The 24778-nt window shown below is 38.3% G+C and overlaps 2 protein-coding genes across 3 annotated transcripts; both read right to left on the bottom strand.

Annotated features, from left to right (window-relative positions):
* Window positions 1-1533: 1533 nt before the first annotated feature.
* LOC100692546 (fucolectin-1) lies at window positions 1534-12266 on the bottom strand. The gene is made up of 6 exons (XM_005455135.4): window positions 12040-12266; window positions 11474-11558; window positions 10091-10376; window positions 8635-8789; window positions 2996-3275; window positions 1534-2473 (listed from the first exon to the last, which is right to left on the bottom strand). Exons 2-6 carry the CDS (start codon window positions 11532-11534, stop codon window positions 2323-2325), a joined length of 933 nt encoding a protein of 310 aa, XP_005455192.1. The 5' UTR covers window positions 11535-11558; window positions 12040-12266; the 3' UTR covers window positions 1534-2322.
* Window positions 12267-18438: 6172 nt separating this feature from the next.
* On the bottom strand, window positions 18439-23863 carry LOC100692815 (fucolectin-6). Of its 2 annotated transcripts, none has more exons than XM_005455136.4 (6): window positions 23568-23863; window positions 23051-23115; window positions 21693-21978; window positions 21105-21154; window positions 20610-20889; window positions 18439-19156 (listed from the first exon to the last, which is right to left on the bottom strand). In XM_005455136.4, exons 2-6 carry the CDS (start codon window positions 23112-23114, stop codon window positions 19006-19008), a joined length of 831 nt encoding a protein of 276 aa, XP_005455193.1. In that variant the 5' UTR covers window position 23115; window positions 23568-23863; the 3' UTR covers window positions 18439-19005. The 2 variants fall into 2 exon arrangements, with proteins under 2 accessions (XP_005455193.1, XP_003450308.1); XM_003450260.5 differs by having other exon boundaries at window positions 21105-21259; window positions 23568-23852.
* Window positions 23864-24778: the final 915 nt, after the last annotated feature.

Below are 24778 nucleotides of genomic sequence, written 5' to 3'. Positions count from 1 at the left end.
TGACAATGTGTTCAACCATTGGAGATGTGAGCAGGACAGACGGAACAATTGACGGGAAAAGTGTGGACTTTATACCAGTTTTTAAATTGTGTTGATAGGCCACGTAAAACCGGAGTTATGATCAAAATATATGCAATGTTTGGTTTTCTTCCTGAATACTATCGTTGTTTATATTTACTGCGGGAAGAAACGGTAAAAACGGCGTTTTATAAGGAAAACCTCGAAAGCACTCTCCCCCCTGTGAGCAAAACCACCCCCCCAAAAAACCCACCCTTTCCTATTGGTCAAAAAAAGTACTATGTCGACCAATCAAAAAATGATATGGCAAATGGCATTTTGTTGTTTAGGAAAGGGGAAGTTTTAGGAGTGACGGCGGTGTTTTGAGATGTGAGAAATTTGCGAGGTTTAGCGCAAATCTTGTGTAGTTAGTGTGTAGTGTAGTCAATAGTTTTGTTGTGTGTGTCAGAACAATGAAGCGGCTGCTGAATGTTACAGGTGTTACAGGAGTGATACATCTCCTGTTGTCAGGCCTGCAGGTATCAGGCTGTTGTTCTCCTTTATCTCATAGTGGACAGAAATTATTTTTTGGAGTGGCACAAATAATTTGTGTGGCATCAAATCTGATGCAGAACAGCTGATTGTTCTGTAAATAGTTTGAAATGTTTATTTTAAAAAACACCTTGGCTGCATTTTTAGGTAAACATCTGCAAAAAACTTTCACTCAGTTACCTTTTTAAAGAAGTAACTATATAATTAATTGCCAACATTGGTCATTATATACTGTATTTTGCAGACAGAGTTACAGGACTCTCTCCCAGACCACAGACTCATACTCATAATACAAGTCAGAGCTTTATAGAAAAAAAGAAAAAAGAAAAAAAGAAAGTTGTGTTTTCAAAATTAGTTCAAGTTATTTTTACTTCCAATAGTGTTAACATACACAGGTCATGAACAAGATTTATTTTTAATTTTCATTGTAAGTGGGCTAAAGCAGTTAATTAAAAGTAGTCTAACATAAATGTAAATGTTGTAATTTGATTATTTTAATAAACCATGTAACTTGGATGGATGCAATGCTGGCGTGACCACAGTGCACACGTCTGATGTCGCTCACAGTGGTCCAAGGGATCGCTCAGGGAGTTTGTGTGTTCGCTCAGACACATGAAAAATTAGAGGGAACATTGGTCACCACATGAATGGACTGTAAGGATGCTCTCAATAACTTTAACTTTAAAAACAACAATTATAAAATATAATAAAAATAAACATAGCATAAAACCGCCAGTCCTCTTTTTTATTTTTTAAACAAAACATTAAAATTTTGTATAACTCATACTGGTCAGCCAGCAGGGAAACATGGAAGCACTTTGACATTCTAGTATTAAACATTTAAATGAAATTATGTTAAATTTCTCCTCATGCCTCCTTTTAAATACAGCACACATTAGTAATACTTAGGAAATAAAAACAGTAGTTATTATTTTAAAAATGTAGAAAATAGTCTAAATGACGAATAAATAATAAAATCAAAAAAAAGGTTTTAAATGGTTTTATTGTATTTCAATAATCGTTACATACAGCCTTTTCTTCAGCAGGTACAATGACAATCCATCAATTGCTTATGGTAGGAAAAAAAATTAGGAGCTGGAATGAAAACATTTCCAGACATCTATCAGGACGTGCAGGTTGTATACATGTTTATATACATATATATATATATATATATATCTATATATATATATATATATGTATATGTATTCAAAATTCATATGTCAGATAAAACTGCCTGCAGGGGCGAGATGGGTGTAAAAAGTATGTGTTTTTTTTGTTTGTTTGTTTTATTTAAAAATTCCTCTCTCTCCCCTCCGGACGCTCTTTATCATTCAAGCCTAGGTCCTCTATCAGAGGCCAGGGGGCTTGAGGGTCCTGCCCAGTATCCTTGCTGTTCCTAGCACTGCGCTCTCTTATGGACAGAGATCTCGGATCTTGTTCCTGGGATCTGCTGGAGCCACTTGGCTAGCTTTGAGTCACTGCACCGAATGCTCCAATTACCACTGGGACCACTGTTACCTTCACCCTCCTCTTGCCTGGTGTAATAAACCCCAGTCTCTATGGATCTTGTGCTCAGAGCTTGTTCCTGTGCTGCCATGATTAGTGCCTCTGTGCTGTCTTTCAGTTCAGCTTTGTGTAGCCACTGGTAGGATTATATAATAGATAGAGAGATAGAGAGATAGATAGAGAGATAGATATGATTAAGTGAGTAGTAAGTGACAGATGAGTTTTGGTTCATATGATCATGTGTAAAAGTTGAATGTTATGGACCTAATCAAGTTTAGATCCATACACTTCAACTTCACACAGACTTAGGAACTCTTCTCGGTCCGGGATGACAATGTTCACATAGCGGCCGTCCATTCCATTGCATGTGAAATTAGCAACAGCACCTCCTGCGATGTTTGTGATCACTGCACACCTGGCAGATGAAACAAAACGGTTAGCAAGTTTTGTATTTTAAAAGATTTCTTAAATTAAAAAACAGAGGGATTTTGAGAGTTTTCATTTCAGGTTTGTTGGAGGACTACACATGCATGTTTTTGTTTTTTGTTTTTCCAGTTGGAGTCCAATTAGAATGCCAAAGTTATACTTTCCAGTACCTGGTAGGTAGCACCTTAAATTATAAGAAACTTTTATTGCTGGAGCTGGAAACAGTGCTCCAGTTGTATGTGGTAGTCTGATTATAAATGCTACAGCATAAGAGTATTCAGTGTTGAGGCTACATTTGGGTAGAGCTAAAATAGTAAAACAAGACTACACCACCATTCTTATCATGGCAATTAAAATTATATTATAAAAGGAATTTCTGGCATTTGTGAGACTGAATGGCTTATCTGTTGTTTCCACAAAGTCTGTGAAACTGGCATCAGTACGGGGAGCAACTTGCCAGGTGATTTTGCAGATTTTAACAGACTTCAAAAGTCAACAGTCTTTAAACTACCTGGGGTTGTTGTTGCCATTGTTGTCAAGGGAATCTCCAATGCGAATCTCAGCTCCTTTGAGTCGTTCGGGGTTGGAGTCAATGTTGACAATTTGAACAGAAAACACTTTATGGGTTTTGCGCAAATTAAGTCGCCACCAGGGGCTGATGTTGTTGTTTGTGTGAGTGCAGGAGCCCTCTGCCCACTTGCTGTTACGATTTCCATCAATAGCATTGTATGCAAATCCAAATCCATACAATGATGACTGTGTGGCTTTTCCTTGAAGTGCAAGATTGTCTCCTGCAAAAGGAATAAACTGATAAAAATAACTGTCAACATCTGCATGTGTTTGCTGTTAACAGTTACAGTTAGTCTTGAAGAAATGCATGCCATTTGATTGACTTTTTCAATGTATTATTTCTTTTCTGTTCCAAGGTTAAGTATTTGAGATCAGTTCCCAATGATCAGATGATCCCCTATAATAGCACTTGGTAATGGTGAAAGGAAGAACTTCTTTTTAACAGGACATCCAGCAGAACTAGACTGCAGTGCAGGTGTAGTGATTTGCTCTTCTTGGTGTGGTGAGCACCAAAACACAAAAAAGGACAGCATATAGAGACTATGATTAATAAAGAGGACAAAGCACTAACTGTGTTAGAGAGAATATCAAAGTCACACACTGAGCATGCATGTTTTCATACTACCTGATAGGGAAAAATATGGCAACAGTGGGAGTTTCAGACAAGCGAGGGAATGAGACTCCCTGTTGTTTGGATTTCACAAGGAGGATGTCGAGCAAAATGCAGTAATTTGCAAAACATGCTGTAAAAACTTTTCCTGCAAAAGGTAGTAGTACCATGAATTTATTCCACCAGCTGAAAAGTCATCCACTACAAAATTAAGGCTGTTTTAAACTCCACATGTCAACGTCTCCCCACACACCAAAGAAAACATAAACCAGCTGTGATACCTGTGGCTGTTCTTGGTCAGTCGTTTTTTTTTTTTTTTTTTTTTTTTTTTTTTCAGTCGTTTTTATAGTCACTATCTAGACTTTTGTTTCTGTAATTTGAGGTGATCTCATTTTTGAAAATAAGATTTGTTTTTGAGGAAACATACAGTGATGTTTCCTCGTATCTCCTAGCCCAGCAGCCTGAGTGTAGACCAGGGGTCCGTTCTTCGTACCTCGCTTACTACATCCAAGATCAAATGACACATCCAAGATCAAATCATCGCGCTAACTTTGAGCTCGCTAATCCGGTTCTCCGAACACACCTGTTGTTGACGATTAGTATAGCTGGATGAAGTAATCTGAGATCACTGGGTGGCTTAAAAGGGGCTACGCATCGATAGTAGAAACATTGATCGGCAACCCTGTGATTGGTCGGCGAAGATGTCGAAGGAGCGCGCACAGTATTTCACGGCAGCAGACCAAGAACTCTTGATTGAGGGATATCAGGAGTTTCAGAGTTTAATTAAAACGCAGGGGAACACTGCAAAGGCTGCAAAAGCAAGGAGCAAGAGAGGGCTGGCAGAAAGTTGCTGACAAATTAAACTCGTAAGTGATCCATGATATTACATTATATCATGTGATATTATATTATACCACATTATATTATATTACATCATATCCTCTTTCACATTAGAGCCACAACAGGACCCACTAGAACATGGGAAAAAGTAAAAGTGAAATATAAAAATATTCCACAGAATGGTAATATTTATCACTTATATTGCTTTTAGTCTATGACAAGAGACCCTGGAATAATCTGTTTGTTTGTTTATAACAGCAACCAAGAAAAGGGCAGAGCAAATAAAGACAGGTGGTGGTCCTGCACCCCCTCGTCACACCCCTTTTTGTACTGTGACATTTATTGACATTGTGGGTTTTTTTGTGTGTAGTTTGACATAACACTCCATCACTTTTACCTGTTCCCATGCAAGGGGTGACTGAAGCATGCACAGTAAGTCGGGAGTAAGTATATACAGTACAGTAAGTATATATATATATATATATATATATATATATATATATATATGGAGAGAGAGAGAGAGAGAGAGAGAGAGAGTAAATAATACCCTCACGGGAGAATCGATATCTCTCTATGAGCACACCGTCGCGCTGAGCTAAAGGATCCTGTCTATCCCGCAATATACGCTAAATTCTGTAAACTCTCCTTATCAATCTTGCACCTTCCGCAATGGGTTGCTCGCGTACAAACGGACAGGACATGGCTGCGACAGACTTCCCAAATCCACCTTCGCTTTTATAGTCGTGGTCTCTCATCTTGATTGCACGTAGTAATTTACTATTACTACTCTAAAATATGAATTACATCTGACATGATCTACTACTTTTTTTCGGAAATGACCTGTATGTATCTGTATGAAATCAATACAAGAATCAAATGCTGCATTATCTTTAGTTACATTGATAATATTTATTTATGGTAAAACAGTGGCGAAATATCGCTCTTGCTTTCATATAACTGCAGCGGACATACCTGAGAGGCCGCGATCTAATCCTGTTTACATAAAGTAAACCTGCTCCCGAGCAGGTTTACGCTTACGGATCTGTTGCTATGACAGCAAGTCCCAGATGAGCTTCGGAGAACCGAACGATCCAAGATCACGCGAAATCGTCAACATTCAAATCCGGCTAACTTACTTAGCGAGGTACGAAGAACGGGCCCCAGCTTGATACCTGGGTTTGATACCCAAGGGCTCTTCCCATTTTACCATTGTAATGTCAGGGAAGATGTGATTTCATGAGGACCCAAACGCAGACCACAGAGAGACAAAACTAAACTACAACAAACTATAACTATGACTATAATGGTTTATTAAAGCAGATGATAAGAACAGGTACTGAAGCAGATAACAAAAATAGAAAAGAAAAAAGAAAAACAGGCTGTGGAAAACTAAAGCCCAAAAGTAAACTGAAGCCATGGAATTAACAAGGAACCATCAAAACACAAGGAAGGATTCCCTGACAGTAAACGGGGAATGACACGGAAGCTGGAGAGATAAGAATAAACACAGAGACAGGACTGACTAAACACAGGAGAAGATTAGACACTGAGGGAGAGAGAAACTATGATCACTAAGAACTGAAGGCTAAATGAACTACACTCTAAACATGACAAATAACTAAGAACCTAAGAGCTAGAAAACTAAAGAGAAACTAAACAATCTGAGAAGAACTCAAAAGTACAAGAAAATCCAAAATAAACCACTCAGAGAATGTAACCCAACTTAGAATATCATTTACAAATACTGTTACGTCCCTCTGCAGCCCCTAATCTCCTCAATGTTTTCAGCTGGTGCTAATTGGCCACACCTAGTCAGGTATGGATAAAAGCATACCTGAGGCAAGCTTCCCAGAGAGCTCACTTGTCTTTGCCTTGGTGGCACCAGCCATTTTAGCTAAACTGCTATTCCATTTTAAGAAAAACAAACAAACAAACAAACCTCTTCTCACCTACACTCTGGTATTTGTCTCCTTTTTTATGTTGCGGCTTTTGAGCCGGGTCGTGACATAAGTGGGGGCTCGTCCGGGATTGTTTGGACATTTTAGTGGAGACTGAATATCAGTTTTTTGTGTTGCTTTTAAGTGGGTGAGTGACGGTGTTCACTGTAATTGGGCAGACTCCCTTTAGTGTGTTTCAGCTGGGTGGCTGTGCTGCCCTTCTATCGAAGCACTTGTTTATTGTTTTGCTTTGTTGTTTTAATTTGTTATGTTTGGTAGTTATCCTGGGTGGGGGTACGCTTCAGAGTTTGGTAGGAGACTGTACCCCTGGTCTGCTGCCTACCCTTGAGTTTGCGTTTAAAGTTGCCTCGAGCTTGGTACACCACTGAAGACTAGGTAGGTAAAGTTAGGGTTTTATTGTTTTTAGCGTTTTAGGCTGGGAGTTGCTCAAAGTGAATCAGTGGCACCAAACTTGATAGGTTTGAGACCATTCATTAATTATGGTCTTGTAGCTGAGGCAGGTAGGTCGTTTTTAAGTTGGCATAGTGTGTACTGTGTGTGCATATGTCAGTGTTGATGGATGCTAATGAGATCCTTGTGAGGTGAGTGTTTTGTGCTGTGACCTTTAGTGTTGTGGGGAATATGGCTACTTTTGTTGGATCACTTGAGTGTTGTTGGTCAGGTGATGGCAATAACACTGAGGGGTGCTGAGTCACCCTTGATGTGATCATTGTGTGGCCATAGCTCTTCATTTTGTGGTTGGTCACTAGCGTGGTTGGTCACTAGCATGCTTGCTTTACTGAACTTTGGAGTTTAAAGTAACTTGTTGTGGTATAAGGCCACTTGTATGTGACCATTTGTGTGGTGGAGACAACAGATCACGTGTGCGTGATTATTCGTTGCTACTGGTTTTGTGTTGTAGCAGGTTGAATAATCATTTTTGGGTTTGACTGCTTTGTGTTGGTCACATGTTACTTTTTGTGTGTTCAGTGTGGCAACTTCAAATCCTCATGCAGGGGCATCCCTGTTTAAAATGCCAAGTAAAGAAATGTGAGTATTTAGTTTTGTGTTAGGAGAGCTGGTAATAAAGTGCTCAAGTTTGTCCTTTGGCTCAAGCTTATTTTTGAGGGATCAAGGCTTCAGAGGGGCTTTTAATTTGTTTAGGGGTCCTAGAGGAACCCTTTTGAGGGAGGAGGTGTTACGTCCCTCTGCAGCCCCTAATCTCAATGTTTTCAGCTGGTGCTAATTGGCCACACCTAGTCAGGTGTGGATAAAAGCATACCTGAGGCAAGCTTTCCAGAGAGCTCACTTGTCTTTGCCTTGGTGGCACCAGCCATTTTAGCCAAACTGCTATTCCATTTTAAAATAAAACCTCTTCTCACTAACACTCTGGTATTCATCTCCTTTTTTATGTTGCGGCTTTTGAGCCGGGTCGTAACAATACTCCAAAACTGAAATAAGCCCACACTTGGAGATTTAAGTGCTCTAAGATGTGATGGGGTCTTATCACTCCAGGCTTCGTTCGTGAGAAGATTGGTTTGTTGTTAAATTCAAGATTGAACAATGATGAGAAGCTAATATAGAAAAATATGATCTCTCCTTTGAGTCCCTTTTTGAGTACTAGTGTTTTAGATCAACTGAAGACTCTTCAGTTCTTTTAGAACTATAAGATAATAAGTAATTGGAATTGGTTTTCAACATCTTTCTGAGATTAAATGTTTCTAGTTTTACCAATACTGTGCAGATGACAGAACGCAGTCCTACAGATTTTTTTAATATGCACATTTATGAACATATCCTGGTCAAAAATGACTTAAATATACCTCAGTGTTACTGGAGAGAAAAGTAATACAGTCCACAGTAAGCACCTGGTTAGGCAACATGTTTATAAACTTCCAGCCGAGAACAATAACCTCAGTCGTTTCTGAATTTACAGATCGTTCAGCGCAGTTTGTCTATTGGATATAACTCAAGTCTAACAAATTCATTTTTGTTATCTGGGTTCTAGATAAATATAATTGGGTGTCATCTGCATAGCAGTGAAAATGTATGTTGTCTATTCCAACAATATTACCTAAGAGAATTTTTTCTTAAACTAATATGACTAGCATCACTAGCATTCCTATGAATTCCTACGAATTTGGCTGTAAGGCTGCATGCTGTCCACATTTATGTAATAACTCATATTCTTACCAGTTGGAGAAAGGTATCCATAGACTTCCACCTCACAGAGTGTGAGAATCTTTCTTGAACCAGGCAGAGTCAATATAACATAGCGCCCCTCTGCTCGGTCAGTGAAAGTCACATTGAAGGATATGCCAGCACCAACTTCAGAAATTTCACGAACTCTAACAAAAAGTGTGTGTGAGAGAGAAATATAGGATATATTAGCTTTAGTGTCCTTGCGTGTAGCTTACCAGGGTAACATATTAGAACATGTGATTGTCAGTATGGTAATACAGTTGGTTCCATAATTTGTTGGACATTTTGTAGGTTTTTAAATCAAATGATATGCAGCTTTCAGCTTTGTTTTAAGGGATTTAAGAAAAAAATTACGTTGGTTGTTCAGGAATTACATCCGTTTTTGTACATATATTATCACAGGCTAAAAATTAATTGGACAAACTAACCTAATTTTAAAAGTAAGGATTGTTTTTAAACCCTTACAATGAACAACTGCTTGAGCACTTGACACCAAGTGCTGTTTCCTCACTGGAGATGTTCTGCCAGGCCTTTACTGCAGCTACCTTCAGTTGCTGCTTGTTTCTGGGTCTATCTACCTTCAGTTTTTCACTGTCCATTTGGACAGTGTCCAATCAGTTTTGCAGTATTTAGCTGAATCTGAGGAGAGAGCCTGCAGTTCTCTACCCTGTATGCCTCAAGATTCATCCGGCTACTTCAAATGGCATTAACATCATTAAACACTCTCAGTCATACATTGCCTATACCATCAGATTGCCTCCAGTATGTTTGACAGATAATATGATTTTCGGTCTTATATTTAAAATTACTACGAAAAGTCTCAGGGAGTCTTGGGGAACAGGCCTAACCTGGCCATAAAACCGCCTGTCAAGCTTTAACTTATGAGACTCTGAAAATGGGGGTACTGTGTTTAAAAATTGTTATAATTCATATACAGTTATTGCAAGATTTTTGTAAAATCCCTTAAATTAAATCTGGAAGTCTGAACTTCATTCACATATCAATTAGCTGTTTTAAAACAATTCCAGGCCAAAACTACAAAAATTGTGTCTGTCCAACCAATTGTGGGCCAAACTGTAGAACAAATCAGACTTTCTCCAAAGTGTACTGCTAAGATGTATTTTTAAGTAGTGGTATATCTGTAGCAAGCAACCAGAAGTTATAGAGCAAAAATGATGGCAGATTAAGTAACAGATGTGGAGCCTTCAAAACCGTTGACTGTCAGTTTTCACACTATCGATATTTGATTTAACTATAACCTCATGTACAGATATATAAACATTTTCAAAACTGACAAACATAGCAAAAACCTCTACTGCGATCACTGATCCTGTTTGAAAGACAGAGGTAAGCAAAGATTGCAAACAGCAAGAGAAAAAGGCCAAATAAAAGGTAAAAAATCTCTCTTTAACAATTGATGGTAATTTTTTTCTTTATTTTTACTAACTTTGGGTTTCCTAAACCTTCGTTGTCCAAAGAGTTGCCTATGTGGATCTTTAGCCCATTTAGCCTTTCATGACAGCAGTCTCCTCTGTTGGTGATGGTGACAGAAGTGATGATGTAGGACTGAAGCAGGTCCACTCTCCACCAGGGACTCATCTGTGCACTAGTGAGTGTGCACGATCCTGCCCTGAAGTCAGAGTTACGGTTTCCATCAATTGCATTGTGGGCAGCTGAGAGGATGTTGTTTTCAGAGATCGACTGGGCTGCTGTACCACGCAAGGCCACATTTTCTGTGAATTGGGGAGTCAGTTATGGATATAAAACATAAAATAATAGGAAACACAATCAAGCAGATAGCAAAAAATGCCTAGGCATCTAAGTTGTTGCCATGAGTTATGAGGTATTTATTTATGTGACCTAATTTCCACTGGAATTAATAAAGTATTCTGATTACTTCCTTTACGAGTTAGCTTATGAAAGACAGATTTGTTTTGTAGTATGACTTTCAGAAAGGTCGGTCTAGCTTTTACACCAGGACAGTATAAAATGCAAACTTTTATGCAGAATACAATTCTAAAAACCAAACTATACTGTATATGAATTATTTATAGGCACTTGTTGCCAGAGTTGTTAAATTATCCAAAACTAGTCGTCTTGGAGACGAGTGTGTCTGCTTTGGAAGAAAATAACACCAATACTTCAAGCAGTCCAGACAGTCAAATTATAAAGACACATTATCTGATATTATAATGTATTTTGAAGCAGCATGTCAGCATAATTATTTTACAAGACTCCCACAAACAGACCACTCTGAATGTGTCAATAAATAATATTCTGTTTTCCTCTACACATGCGGCTAGTTTGCTGATATGCAAAGTTTTCAGTGGAGTCATTTGTAATAACGTAACCCTTCTCTGGATTAATCCTGCATGTAGTCTGATTTCTCATAGTTTCAATGGATTTCTGATTTCATTTTTCACTCCTGTATCAGAACACATAAAGTCCTTTCCCATTGCTTGTCTTTTTTTCTGGAGATTAAAAACAAACAGAAAATACCTGTACTTTTCACTTTGCTATATTACAGAAATAACTGTCTGCACCAGCATTTTTCACACATTAGTAGATCATCTGCACAACTTTCCAGTGCCATGGGTGATTTTTTTTTTTTGCCATTATGGCCTCATGTTAATTAGCATTATGTAAACCTTTGACTTATGTCATAACCCCCACTTAAGCCTTTTATGGATTTTTAAATCAGGAGTATTATCTCTTGGCAGCAATCATTTTCATAGCTACTGATCCAAGGACTGTTGCTAAAGGACATCTTTGTATGATGTTCATACGCCATTTTTTAACATTTAAGACATTACTCTCACATCACACTTACGGTAACTGGAAGTCGAACTTGTTCTTAAGAGGAGCAGCAAAAGGAAAACACTCGGTTTCATTATTCTGGTTATGAAAGATGATATCTGTTGAGAACAAGCAATATTTAGTCCTTTCTAGTTCCTAGTTATTAGTTATTACTGTAAGTATATTCAATTAGGACTCTTTCTTCAGAAATAAGCTAAGTCTCTCTCTGTTTTTCCCATTGGAATCTGGTCAGTGAGAGTCAAAGGCTTTAAAACAATATTTTTCCAGGTTCCTTCCTTAAATGGCGAGAAGAGATGTGCACAATCTGTAGACTCTGAAGAAATACTAGAAGTAAAGTCTCTAGCAGACACCATTTATCTGTTAAATCAGGTTGCCATTCAAGGTACAGACCTCTCCATGAAATAGTTTTCTTCTCAAAGAAAAAAAAAAGTTGCTATACAGACCTCCAAAAGTTGAATCTGTTCATCAGACGGTGATTTATACTGAACAGTGATCTTACAATTGAGATCCTCTTTTTGTCTGTAGCAGATGGTAATTTCTAACTGTGCTTTTCATAAATAAAAGAAAGAAAAGTGTTACCTGAGGATCCTGACAAAGCAGTTGCCTTTTTCCTGAAACAAAAGCTGTTATTAATGATATTTCTGTTTGTTTTTATTATTGCATCTCATCTCTCGGCTGAATCACACCACACCAAACGTTAAAATTTATCTCATGTTCCGCTTCAGCTCTGTCTATTCACGACCCAGTGGTTTGTTCCCAGGCATCTGTGTTTCACTTCCACAGTCATGTCCTAAATTTCTAACGTTTTGAGCAAAACAGTGCACCATAATGCAGATTTTTTTTCTTCCTGATTATTTTGCAACATCCTTGTTCTTGTACTTGCGTCACGCACTGTTGTTCAAAAGTTTGGGATCACCTTGAGCTTTCAGAAAACAGATAAAGGTTCCAGGGCACCAATAACTGTTTCTGTTTTTCTACATAATGAAAACATTTTCTATTGAAACTATGAAATAATGTTCACTCAATAGAGGGGTCGGTGCCTGAGGTCATTGTACAAAAACAATCTAAACACATATTTTCCATGACAGGATCCAGAGCATGTTTTGTCATTTCCATGGGGAAAATCTACAGAATTTAGGACTTCATGTGCCAGTTACTGGTAGACTTTGTTGCCCCTCTCATGTATACTGACATTATTGATTCCAGCATTGAGCCCAGTATAGTTGGTGCTGTACATGTGCCAGGCTTTGGCAATAGCAACAGTGTTTTTAATGAAAATGTGTGGATGTGGTTCTAGAGTGGGAGTTAGAAATAACAGAAGAGAGCCATCAATGATCAAAGTTCGGACTGAACTTAAATCAGATAAAAGTAGTTAAGTATGTTAAGCAGCTGAAAATGCAGCTCAAGCACATATATGCAGAAGTACCAGAAAAGCCACACACTTCTAGTGAAAAGTAAAAATGCCTAGCTGCGCATTTTTGCTTTCCCGGGTGTTTCAACATGACAAATACTGTGACTTCTCCCTTTTCCTGTCTGAAACATATAAGCCAACAAATCTGCAGCAACTGAATGATGTTATTGTTTCAGTAGTTTTTCTTCCCCACCACACTCCTCTGCCACATGTGACAGGTGTCCTCCTTCACTAAATTTATGAACCACCTCTGAGGTCTTCCTCTTTTCCTCCTGCCTGGTAGGTCCTCATTGAACATCCATTGCCCAATATATCCACTATCCTTCCTCTTACTCATGCAGTACCACAGGTCCTCTCTCGGCACCCTATGATATTCTTACCCTACGTCCACAAAGACACAGTAAAGCTTCTTCTGATCTTCTCTATACTTCTCCATCAACTCTCTCAAAACAAACATCCCATCTGTAGTGCTCTTTCTTGGCACAAAACCATACTACTGCTTGCTGATCATCACCTCTCTTCTTAACCGAGCTTCAACAGCTCTTTCCCATATCTTCATGGTATGGCTCATGGAATTTATCCCTATGTAGCGAGGAGGGTGATGTACAGCGCTGCACATCACCCCTTGCTCTGGAAAATCAGCACCAGCACACTTCTTTCCTGTTCCTCAGGCGTCCTCTCACATTTCCAGATTGTGTTAAAGTTGTTTAAAAAGTCCACTGTCCATCTCCATACCTCCATACCTCTACAGTGATGTCATCTATCCGTCATATCAGCCAGCTCTTTCCATCTTCCTATATTTTAAAGTTTCTATTCTCACCCCCACACTCCTACCTTTCCTTCTCACTCACTTTCTGAAAAAACATCTTTCCCATTTCTTCTTACTTTTGTCTTTGGTCAACACTACCAAGTTTCCACTGCAACCCTGTTGGTTTAACAGCACAGGATGTGGTGGTTGTTAACCTGGGCCCAGTATGGTAATCTCATTCTGGATGATCCGCATTGAAATTTCAGCTTAAAAAAAAGGGTCATGATCAAGACTAAAGCTGATAAAATTAGAAAGGACAACAGGAATTTTTAAATAATTTAATTTTAGCAGTGATTAAAATCGGACTTTTCTTGCAGCAGAGATTGTGACAGCACATGAAATGCTTATGACAAAACTTCGAAAAAAACAACCAAAACATCCAGTGAGAATTGAGACGTCGAAAAATCAAATGTACTGTAATTACACACTAATGTCACATACTAGAATATCACATTGTTTTACTTCAATCAACAGTTAGAAGAAACTGAGAGGAGGTATTTTACTGTTATCTTATCATTGCATCAGAATCATATAATAAGCATGGCATTAAAGCATTTATTGAAGCTATTGACATTACATTAACGTTTGTATTACAGTGATTGTTATAACCTCATGTTAATCTTCTACTTACAGGTGTCAGTATAATCATATAATCTTTCATTGCAGGTGTAGCCATGATCATCTTTATACATATTGCCGCTTGGTGCTTTTTATGGAGTTGTGCTCAAGTCAGTAAGGATTAAAAGCTACAGTCAGCGGGATGTCTGGCTGATCTATTGAGGGAAGTGGCTCAGAGCATAGAAGGCCGCACACACTTACAAAACACATATACCATGTTATTCATCATTATCCTTTATTCATTTATATTCTTTTATTAAGCTTTGAATAGTGGCATTTGATTAGAACATTTATTCAACATATTACATGTATGGTTTCAGTTAGGTTATTGCACACATGCAGAGTTGGCCTCTGTCCTTATAGACAGAGTGAATGCTGAGGTCGAGGCACACACGCACACACACAAGCAGTAGTTAAACTCATGTGTAGGGGAGAGTTCAAATATTTAAATAACAATCTGCAAAGCCTTGTAGCTGTTTGATTATGCTTGCAGGAGAGACTGTTTGTTCCAGGGGATAAGCAGAGTTAGAAGATTACTGGGAAGGATCTGGCCTCGGGAAGAAGAAGATGTTCTTTTAATGTGTTAAAAGTTGTCAACATTGATTGTATTGTACCTACCTTACACATGAGGGGGCGTTCCAATACCCTGATTTTCATAAAAACTATTGTTGTGTGGTTTTCGGTGAGAGATCGATGCTGTCTGCGTACAGTGTTCATCTCCCACACGTGTGTTCATTAAAATCATCGTTTGACTTGACCCGGCCGGACCAGTGTTGTTATTTTGGTTTTCCTCCATGTATCCATCCCCAATATTTTGAACTCGTGACAGTTTGGGGGCTCGTCCTGTGGTACTGGGGTGGAAATTGAATCTGGAGGCTTGGACGGTCCGAGGTGGTCGAACGGACAGGCGCGAGCCAGTGGTCTGAAGTGAGTGGGCAAGCCGGCACATCTACACTGTAAAATGTAATATTGTGTTTAATTAAAAATATTAAATAGGCTGAACTCAATTTTTATCAATTTGTTATTAGAACTCAATTTAAATAAGTTACCAGTACTTTTTATGCAAAAACGCTGATAAACTCCATTTATTTGAGTTGTCTTAACTTAGAAAAACTAAGTAAGCTGGAAGTTTTGCTTCTCAGTGCGGAAGGATGAAAGATGTGTTTTGAAAATGCCACGTGACTACCGTCCTCCTCCCTCTCGGATCAGTCCGCATGTTCACGGTGCATTTTTTATGGAATATGTTGAGCAAACCTGGAGAAGCGTCAGCTCAAGATATTATTGTTGTCATTGCTGTGGATCTTTACCTGATACACTGACTTGGTGAGTAAATGTTTACTCTTATTCAAACTGATTTTGTGGCTTCTCTTAGTTTAGCACCAGGTTTAAAATCTTGCTAGCTAGTTAGTGTTAGCCTAGCGTTGCTGCTGCCGCTGGGCTCATGTTACTTAAAAATTAACTCCACAGCCTTAAAAACCTTACATAAAACTATGTCGGTGAAATTTTCTGTTGATTGTTTGAAATAAATAAGTGAGATAAGAGCCCAGACAAAATTCTTCGGGAAGTGCAGCCGTTAGGGGTGGGGTAGGTGTGGGATGTGGGGGGTGGATAACAGAGCTCTCCGAAAACGTGGAAGCACTTTTGCAAATATGTGATATTTTGATAAATTAAGTAGATATTTGAGCATTACACAGCTGCATTGTCGCCTGAAAATATCTTAAAAGGTTATTTTGTGACCCAGAAAGGGTAGTCTGGGGTAAAGGAGGATCGCATTTGTCGGCCACGGTTGTCGGAGCTTCGGCAATGGCGGAGGAGCGCCGCTGAAAAACTTATTACTTTTTCTGGGTCACAAAATAAACTTTTAAGATATTTTCAGGCAAGAATGTAGCTGTGTAAATTTCAAATATCTGCTCGATTTATCAAGACATCACATATTTGCAAAAATGCTCCGACGTTTTCGGAGACGTCCATTTTTTTCATGCTTTGTGGCAGCTTTTGAACATCTGTGGCATCTATTAATATCAAATCTAGCCTTTATTTAACAACATAAGCAAACTCTATGTTACAATGATTCCACAACCATTAAGGATCAAGTCAGTTTCTGAAAAATGTTCTGTTTTTTCTCCCTCTGCTTCCTTCTTACTGTCTTTGAGGCTCGGGACCAGCACTCCTGTTGTTGGACAGAAAGACATCAACTCAGTGGTGTTTTGGTTTTCCAATATATTAGCAACTGTCAATGACATTTATATTAATCAGGCTGAACTTCAATCATACTTTAGATCAGCCTGTTTTACTTATTGTTTTATTTGTGCTTTGGTTTGGGGAAGTTGTTTCTTTACTGATCTTTTCCTGTCTTCTGTTATTAGACTTGAGATATGACTGCACTATGCTGTTGCTGGTGACCACAGTTAATTCTACAAGACATGCTGTGTAAGTAAACAAACAACAACAGTTTGGTCTGCATTTCTTGAAAGATCACATCCCCCAAACTTAGTTTAGAGGGTCTACACTGTATATAGTGAAGTCTGCAAGTTTTCTAACAGCAAAATTTGTTTTGTGCCCAAAATCATTTTGCACATCATTAGAATGAAAGTTATTGGCCATGTTTGCATAGCCCTTTTTTAAAATGATGCTTTCATGACATTATTGTGTGTTGGGTGGTGGTCAGGGTTATCCAGACTGACAGTTGGGACATTGAATGTCACCTCTCCGGTGGGGAGGGAGCCTGAGATAGTCTAAATTGGAGTCTGTTCTATACCAAATGCAGAAAAAAATGTTTTAAGAAAGCAATTAAGTTCATGTTCCAAAAAATATGATTGTTTGTTTGCAGGACACCAGGAGAGATGAGTCCTCCGTCACAGATGGTGTGGTCAGTGAAGATGGTCGCCTGCAGGTTCAAGCTCATTGCATCTCCAACCCACATCCACTGCCACTGTACTTAAGGGAAGTTAAAGACTTTCTTCTGCACCTACATTTGGATCACCTCGATCCATGACAGTCATTCAGGCAGTAATGCCTGGACTGGAAACAAGCATCCTTAAAATAATACAACATTCCAGCTCATGTGTTGGAATGGAAAACAAATGTGTTGTTTAAATTAGAGACTGCACTTGTGACAGAACAATAAATATTTTATTTTGATTATATAAGTAATGTAAGTACAAAACAAACTTGTGGTAGACCTAAACTTATTTTCAGAATAATTACATCTGAGACTTTGTTTCATTGTAAGATTATAACAGTGATGGCAATATAATTGTTTGTTGTTCAGCAGAACAGTGTTCAGTATGTTGGCTGTTATACTTTGTTGTGTTTGAAAATAAAAGTTGGACTCATTTTAACATCATTACAAAAATTGTTGTTAATTATTTTTAATCATATTCAGGTTACCACAAATTGTTTTTTCATTTAGTTGAACTTAACATGTTTGTCAGTAGGTAAACAATTAGTATTGTACAGTCAGAAATATCAGGTTATTCTTAATACTGCAGACTTGCAATGTATAAGTTGTCCTAACAGTCGTCTTAAGTAAGCTTTACTTAGTTTTTTTTGAGGCAACGAGTTTCCATAATTTTTTTGAGTTCTGGGAACTAACAAGGCTGTACAGTGTACTCAAAATGAGTAAGTTGCCCTAACTTGGTCATCTTACGTAAACTTGATCCAATTTTTTTGAGTTCTGGGAACAAATGAGCTTGTACAGAGTACTCAAAATAAATAAGTTGTCCTAACTTAGTCATTTTTAGCTAAGCTTTACTCAATTTTTTTGAGGCAACGAGTTTCCATAATTTTTTTGAGTTCTGGGAACTAATTAGATTTTACAGTGTAAAAGGTGAGGCACTACCTGTTGAATTATTCCAAAGTGTGCCAAATTGGACACTGACAAAATTAAAAGTCTGCTCACTGAAATTACTGGTGAATGTCTGTTTTGATTTTGGAGAAAATCTCATGAGAAGTTGAAATAAGGATAATGGAAGTTTTTAAGTGGGTTCAAGTCCCAAGTATTGAGTAAAGTGAATAAGGAAAAGGAAAACAGTGAAAGTGAGTTCGAGTCTCACGTAGAAGATAGGTAATTGGTGAAAGTTGACTGTTAAGTCTCGATTGAATATAAAGCCGGGCTTGGACATCAATAGAATTGCTTGTGTGATTTTATGGGGTGTTTTCAAATTAATTAAATTATCTTAGGACGGGACTCTGGGAGTCTTTAGAAGCGCGGAGCTCGGGGGTGACTCTCCCTCCTGGCCGTGGGACGCTCGGCCTTGACCTCTCGGCGAAGAGGGTTAGTTCAGTTTGGCAACCTGTGGGGTATGGGGCATCCCAGAATACGCTAAGTGACCGGGTCACTTTACTGTCCGGGACAGTACATCGCGCTTTTTTGGCTATAGAAACCCGGTTTCGGGCGTGAAACTTTAACTTAAAACTTTGGGAAAGCCTTGGCTGTGAAATGCCAAAAATAGAGCTTCAGGCAAAGTTTGATTCATGTTTTACATAGAATCAAAGTAATTATTTTACTGTAACAGTCCTAATGTAGCATACATATGAAATATCCATGCACATCGTTGCCACAACGAGGGGCAGAGTCAGAGGGTGCCTGTAGCTCAGGTGGTAGAGCAGGTTGGGAAGTTTGCATGCCAAACATTTGTTGGCATGCAATAAATACCTAATATTAAACTTCTGCAGTGTGCAAACTTCTTGTTTGTTTTTATGTTTTTTAATCCAGCCTAGAGCCGTACACTTCGACCTCACACAGACTCAGGAACTCTTCTCTGTTGGGAATGACAATATTAACATAGCGGCCTTCCATCCCATTGCATGTGAACTTAGCAACAACATCTCCAGCGATGCTTGTGATCACAGCACACCTATCAGAGGAAACAGAAATTAAATTTGTTAATCCCAGTCAGGACAAATTATTTGTCCGTGGAGTTCAGTGGGCCAGGGCTGTCCTTTGAAGATCCTGGTCAGATGGATGACTGGTCAGGTGACTTGAATGAAATCACATCGCATCGTAGTCTACTCCCATGTATGCCAGATAAGTTCTATCTATCTATTGATCTATCAATCTATCTATCTATGTTCTGATCCAACAGTGCTATTTGACTTTTGGAAATTTTTCTTGTCGTATTCAAGACCAGACCATACTGAGATGTGCTTTAACATGATCAGTGAAACCTTAAAATAATTTCTAAAACATCTCACTGGAGGTGGGTGTGATTTCTTGGCATGAAACCAGTAAAAAGCGTAACTACTAAATCTGGAGCCAGATGACGTTAAGAGTGATTTCTCATTTATGCAAGAGGGGAGGGAGTTAGACTAGTAAAGCCTTAACCCTTAAAAGCGTGACTGGACCCTACACTCTTCCATAAGCTGGTCGGTGTTTTAATGCCACTTCTGTCATTTTGGTTAAGAATAATCATTTGTCTTATATTTTGGTCCACACAAGAATGATTTAATGTTTGAAATATTTTTTATTTTTTTTTCGCTTTTTTAATTTAACATTTTTAAACCATTTTAATAATTGGAAATTAAATGTAATCAGTTGTGGGTGTTTCCCCCCCCCCCTTTCTGGTATTTTTATCCACCACTTTGTTGTGATGCATCTTGCTCAGGAGTACAACAGTTATTCCTTTCTTGCTAAACATGCTAAAGCTGCCATTGAATGCAGACTGTGCTATAAACTTCACAGGACTCATAAGCCTTCATTGGAGGAAAGATGTTTGCCTTATTCTATTGTGGAGTCCCCACGAGACACTACGTAAGAGGCACCCTGGAGTTAAAGGTATCTATGGTGATGTTGTGTCTTGTGTTTCTCAGTCTACTGCACAACTGCTGGACAATGTTTTCCTCCAGATTCTTCTGAACCTCTACCCTTGTTTGTCTCCCTGTGTAAACCATTCCAAACGTCAGATAGGGGATGCATGCATCACAAACCCAGAAGATCTTTAGGCCATACTTGATTTCTACAGTAGATCCCTTGTTTGGGATCTACTGTAGAAATTCAAACCTACCCCTGAGTGGCACAAGCTGTTTGTCAGTGACACATCACATCACAGGGGGTGAATCTCTGTCTGAACGCTGAATGAATGCTGTCTGTTAGTGCTTGCTGTGCAAAGTAATCTTCATAAGGAGTGATATAAGAATCAAACGTTCCCATGAAATTTATTGGGAAATGAATGCAGGTCATTTTTGACCCACTTATGCATCTAAGGGTTAAGAAAATAAGTGCATGATATACATTGCATTTATCAGCAATAGACTGCAGTAGATGTAAGATGTGTTGAAATGCAGCACGGGCATAGCTAAAAATGAAACTACCTGGAGTTGTTGTTCCCGTTGTTGTGAAGGGAATCGCCAATGCGGATCTCGGCTCCATTGAGTCGTTCTGGAAGAGAATCTTGATTTACTATATTAATAGAAAATACTTTATGTGTTTTGAGCAGATCAAGTCGCCACCAGGGGCTCATTGATTTTTGTGTGAGAGTGCAGGAGGCATCTTCCCATTTGCTGTTACGATTTCCATCTATGGCATTAAATGCATTGCCAAATGCATACAGTGAGGATTGTGTGGCTTTTCCTTGGAGTGCAAGATTCTCCTCTGCAAAAAGAACAAATTTAAAAGAGTAACTGTGATGTTTGTTGTGTGTAGCAAATTATGATAAAGCGAAAAGTTGATTTTTTTTTTCAGTTTCATCATTTGCAGTCATAAAGTGATATTAACTCTTATCAACCTAAGATTTTGAGTTTATACCACAGCTTGCTCATAGATTGATTACTTTCCACATTAAATGATATAATAGCTTATATTCTCACCAGTTGGAGTAGGGTATCCATAGATTTCCACTTCGCAGAGTGTGAGGATCCTTTGTGAACCGAGCACAGTCAAAGTTACATACTGTCCCTCCACACGATTGGTAAAAGTCAGATTGGAGGATTTGCCCGAACGAATTTGAGAAATTCTACCAACCCTAACAGAAAATGTGAGAGATAAATAGTTTACAGCAGCAGAGGTCAGGACATTTAATTTCCAGCATGGTAATGCAACAAATCCAGGCCTACTCAACAGTATATTCGATTTTTTTAGCCTATAAATCAAGTTGGAATGTATTTTTATAGTATTATTTGTGCCTTTAACTATCTGTAACAGACAACATTTTCCATATATATACAAATTCATATACAAAAAACCTATAAATATAAAGATTGCTGTTTTTTGTTTGCTTGTCGGTTTGTGTTGTTGGCTATAAATAAGGAGACTATCTTCTTATATCTTTAAAAAAATTAAAAAAAATAACCAAATATTGCAGAGATAAGATGAGAAAAATGCAGAGGAAAGAGCAAAAGAAAAACAAAAGAATCACAATATTGCTGATAATTCCGTATTTGTTTATATTTACTTACTTTGGGTTATCTAAACCGTCATTGTCCAAAGAGTTGCCAATGTGGATCTCCAGCCCGTTGAGCCTTTCATGACAGCAGTCTCCTCTGTTAGTGACGGTGATGGACGTGATGATGTAGGACTGAAGCAGGTCCACTTTCCACCAGGGATTGGTCTGTTCATTAGTGTGTGTGCACGACCCCGCCATAAAGTCAGAATTACGGTTTCCATCGATTGCATTGAGGGCAGATGCCCTGGGATGCGGGTAACAGGTTGACTGAGTTGCTTTACCACGCGTAGCCAGATTTTCTGTGAATTAGACCGTTACAATGTATAAAAAAGATCAAATGAAAACAACAACAACAAAAAAGGTTCTACTACTATTACAGTTTTTTGTAATTTTGACCTCAGGCTAGTTGGCTCTTGTATGTAATCTGGCAGAAAATAGTTAAAGTAAAAAGCATCATTGAAACAAACAAGTGTAAATAAAGTGAATAAGACAACGCTCCAAATAGAATGTGCTCCACAGTCTACCTGATGGTGTTGTATGTTGACATTGGACACTGGTGACAGTTAACAGTATCTGATACATGATGACAACATGGTGACCAGGCCTCGTCGCAGCCCCTCCATTCATACACTCTCTGAAACAACCTGTCTGAGCTCCTCTTCATTTAGAGCCACCCTCATTTTAAATGCCAAAAAGATAGTAGGATTGTTGGGGAAGGGGCAGTAGCTGGACTTACTTTAGATAACAAGAATAACATACAGTTTATAAAAAGCATTTCTGGGCTTTTGGGGGCATTTTAGTTCTAAGACTAATATGCTGCACACCATGCAGTTTTTGGTTTGTTGTTTGCTTGCTGGATTTACACTTTTTTTGAGGAGGACTTGGCTTTGTGGGTGTATCAGGCCGCGCACGGGGGGGGGGGGCAAAGGTTGAAGGTTAAAGTATCAATACTACAGTCTAAATATCAGGAGAGCAAATCAATATGCTTTCAGATGTGTGGCTACATGTTGGTGACCTTTTCCTGGATTCTGGCTCCACTGACAGGTGAGTCATGACTGGTAATCGGCGTGGGCGGCATGTTGAACCTTGCCAGTGTTTGGTTCAATTAACATCACATTTAGGAGGTCAATTGAAAATGAATGAGAACATGGGGCAGACTATCCCAGCTACCATAGGGGGAGAGGTGGGGTACACCATTGACAGGTTGCCAGCCTGTCACTGGGCTAAGAAAGAGAGACAGACAACAATTATGGGCAATTTAGAATCACCAATTAACTTAACCCCACTAACTGCATGCCACAGATGGATGGATGTTATTACACAAAACCATAACTGACACACATCTCACACTGACTCTAACATCACACTTACGATAAGTGGAAACCAAAGTCGTTCTCAGGAGGAGCAGCAAAAAGAAAACACTCCGTTTCATCATTCTGGTTTCAAAAGAAACAGAAAATAAATTCTTAGGTATTTTACGTATTTAACACCAGTTAAGAGAAGCTTTTGTGCAAAAACACATATAAAAATCTTTAAACAAAATGACCTAAATAGCATTTTTCTGTGAGCTCTGCTACTACTAAATATCTCTACATGCTACAGTCACCATTGGATGGTTGAAAGCTGCCAAAAAATATGCGGCCGTGAATAAACTGTCGATGTAAGCTTCGATTCTTTTTTAAGTAGTTTGGCCTCTAAAAGCAATTGACAACTAAAAAAATTTAACCAGAAATTCAAAATAGAAAAAGAAAAGTTGACAGCTGTAAATTGGTGATGTAATAGTCTACATTCTATATTCAGACTGTGAGAAAAGAGAAAGCTGCACACTGAGGTTTATTTCAAGAGAAGTTTGTATCAAGATCTTTTTTCAAGAAATAAAAAGTCTTACCTGAAGATCCGAACAAAGCAGATACTGTTTCCCCCGGGACTTTCAGTGAATCAGAAAAACTGCTACTGATGATATTTCTGTTATCTTTTGTTTTTTATGTGCATTCGTGCCTTTACCTCAGCAGAAAATATATCATATTCCTTCTCAACATTGTCCAATTACTTCGCACTGGTTTGTGTCCCATGCACATCAGTTTCACTTCCATACTTGTGAATTCTATTTCTAGCCATTGTCGCGAATCAGTGTGCCAGACCACAGATGTTTTCCTGGTTATTTTGCAATATCCAGTTATTACTCAAGATTTAATCATGCACTATTGCTCAAAAGTGTGGGATTACTTTGAATTGTTTTCACTTTTGGAAGATAAGCACATTTTCTTTTAGTTCTTTTTTTTTTGTTTAACCTTAAATTGATTAAAAAAATGTTGTAAGTGAACAATACTGATTAATATAATCTTTTCTCATATGTCACATAACTCCACTATTTTTTATTCAAATGGGCTTGAAGAGGTCCATTTTTAGTATGCTGAAAAAAAATCTATAAACCAGATTAAAATAACTGAATGAAATGAAAACATTAAGTAATTACTTGGATTAACTCCTATTATCTCCTGAACAGGAAGATTATACGCCCTAACAAAAAGTATTTGTTGTATGCTCCCTAAAATGACACTCATATTTCTTTTTTGACAGTGTGGAGTTTACCTTTCCTGGGTTTCAAAGCAAATTACTTGATGGACAGACAGATCGGAGCTGTGGTGTCTCTCGTGATGAAGAAAAAGCTGAGCAAGAAGGTGAAAGTGTTTTGTTTCTAGTTTAATTCTAACCTAATCTGGGACCAACTTTGCATAGATACAAGCTGTAGAAAGGAACTTTTTCTGAAATCCTAAACCCATCCACCATTGATGCTGCTAGTCATAGCAAAGGTTGCAAACCTCTGAATGTACTTTGGGCCTTAACATATGTAGCGTTATCAAATGCGAACAAAACAAGTAAAACTGCTCAGTGCTACATTTTTACTTGCCTGGGTGTTAATATACAATATTAACAAATTACATATTACAAATACTCAGTGACTTCTCTATTTTGGTGTCTAAAAACAAAGATAAATATTCAGTTTGTGATTTATTGATACTGTTTTATATATATATATGTGTGTGTGTGTGTGTGTGTGTGTGTGAGCTCGACCAAGTGATACACATTTATTATGAA

The sequence above is a fragment of the Oreochromis niloticus genome, linkage group LG11, assembly GCF_001858045.2.
Source record: "Oreochromis niloticus isolate F11D_XX linkage group LG11, O_niloticus_UMD_NMBU, whole genome shotgun sequence".
In the NCBI taxonomy this organism is placed as follows: domain Eukaryota; kingdom Metazoa; phylum Chordata; class Actinopteri; order Cichliformes; family Cichlidae; genus Oreochromis; species Oreochromis niloticus.
Note: the sequence above shows the minus strand (reverse complement) of the source record. Positions and strands in the feature narration are given on the sequence as shown.

Bases quoted from the DNA above. Each gene is read 5' to 3' on its own strand.
- LOC100692546 (XM_005455135.4), bottom strand. From the start codon at position 11,534: ATGAAACCGAGTGTTTTCCTTTTGCTGCTCCTCTTAAGAACAAGTTCG. The intron at 10,377-11,473 runs GTAAGTGTGATG...CCCAATTCACAG, and splicing joins AAGTTCGACTTCCAGTTACC to AAAATGTGGCCTTGCGTGGT. The intron at 2,474-2,995 runs GTAGTTTAAAGA...TTCATCTGCCAG, and splicing joins AATGGCAACAACAACCCCAG to GTGTGCAGTGATCACAAACA.
- LOC100692815 (XM_003450260.5), bottom strand. From the start codon at position 23,114: ATGATGAAACGGAGTGTTTTCTTTTTGCTGCTCCTCCTGAGAACGACT. The intron at 21,979-23,050 runs GTAAGTGTGATG...TCTAATTCACAG, and splicing joins GACTTTGGTTTCCACTTATC to AAAATCTGGCTACGCGTGGT. The intron at 21,260-21,692 runs GTAAGTAAATAT...ATTTTCTGTTAG, and splicing joins GACGGTTTAGATAACCCAAA to GGTTGGTAGAATTTCTCAAA.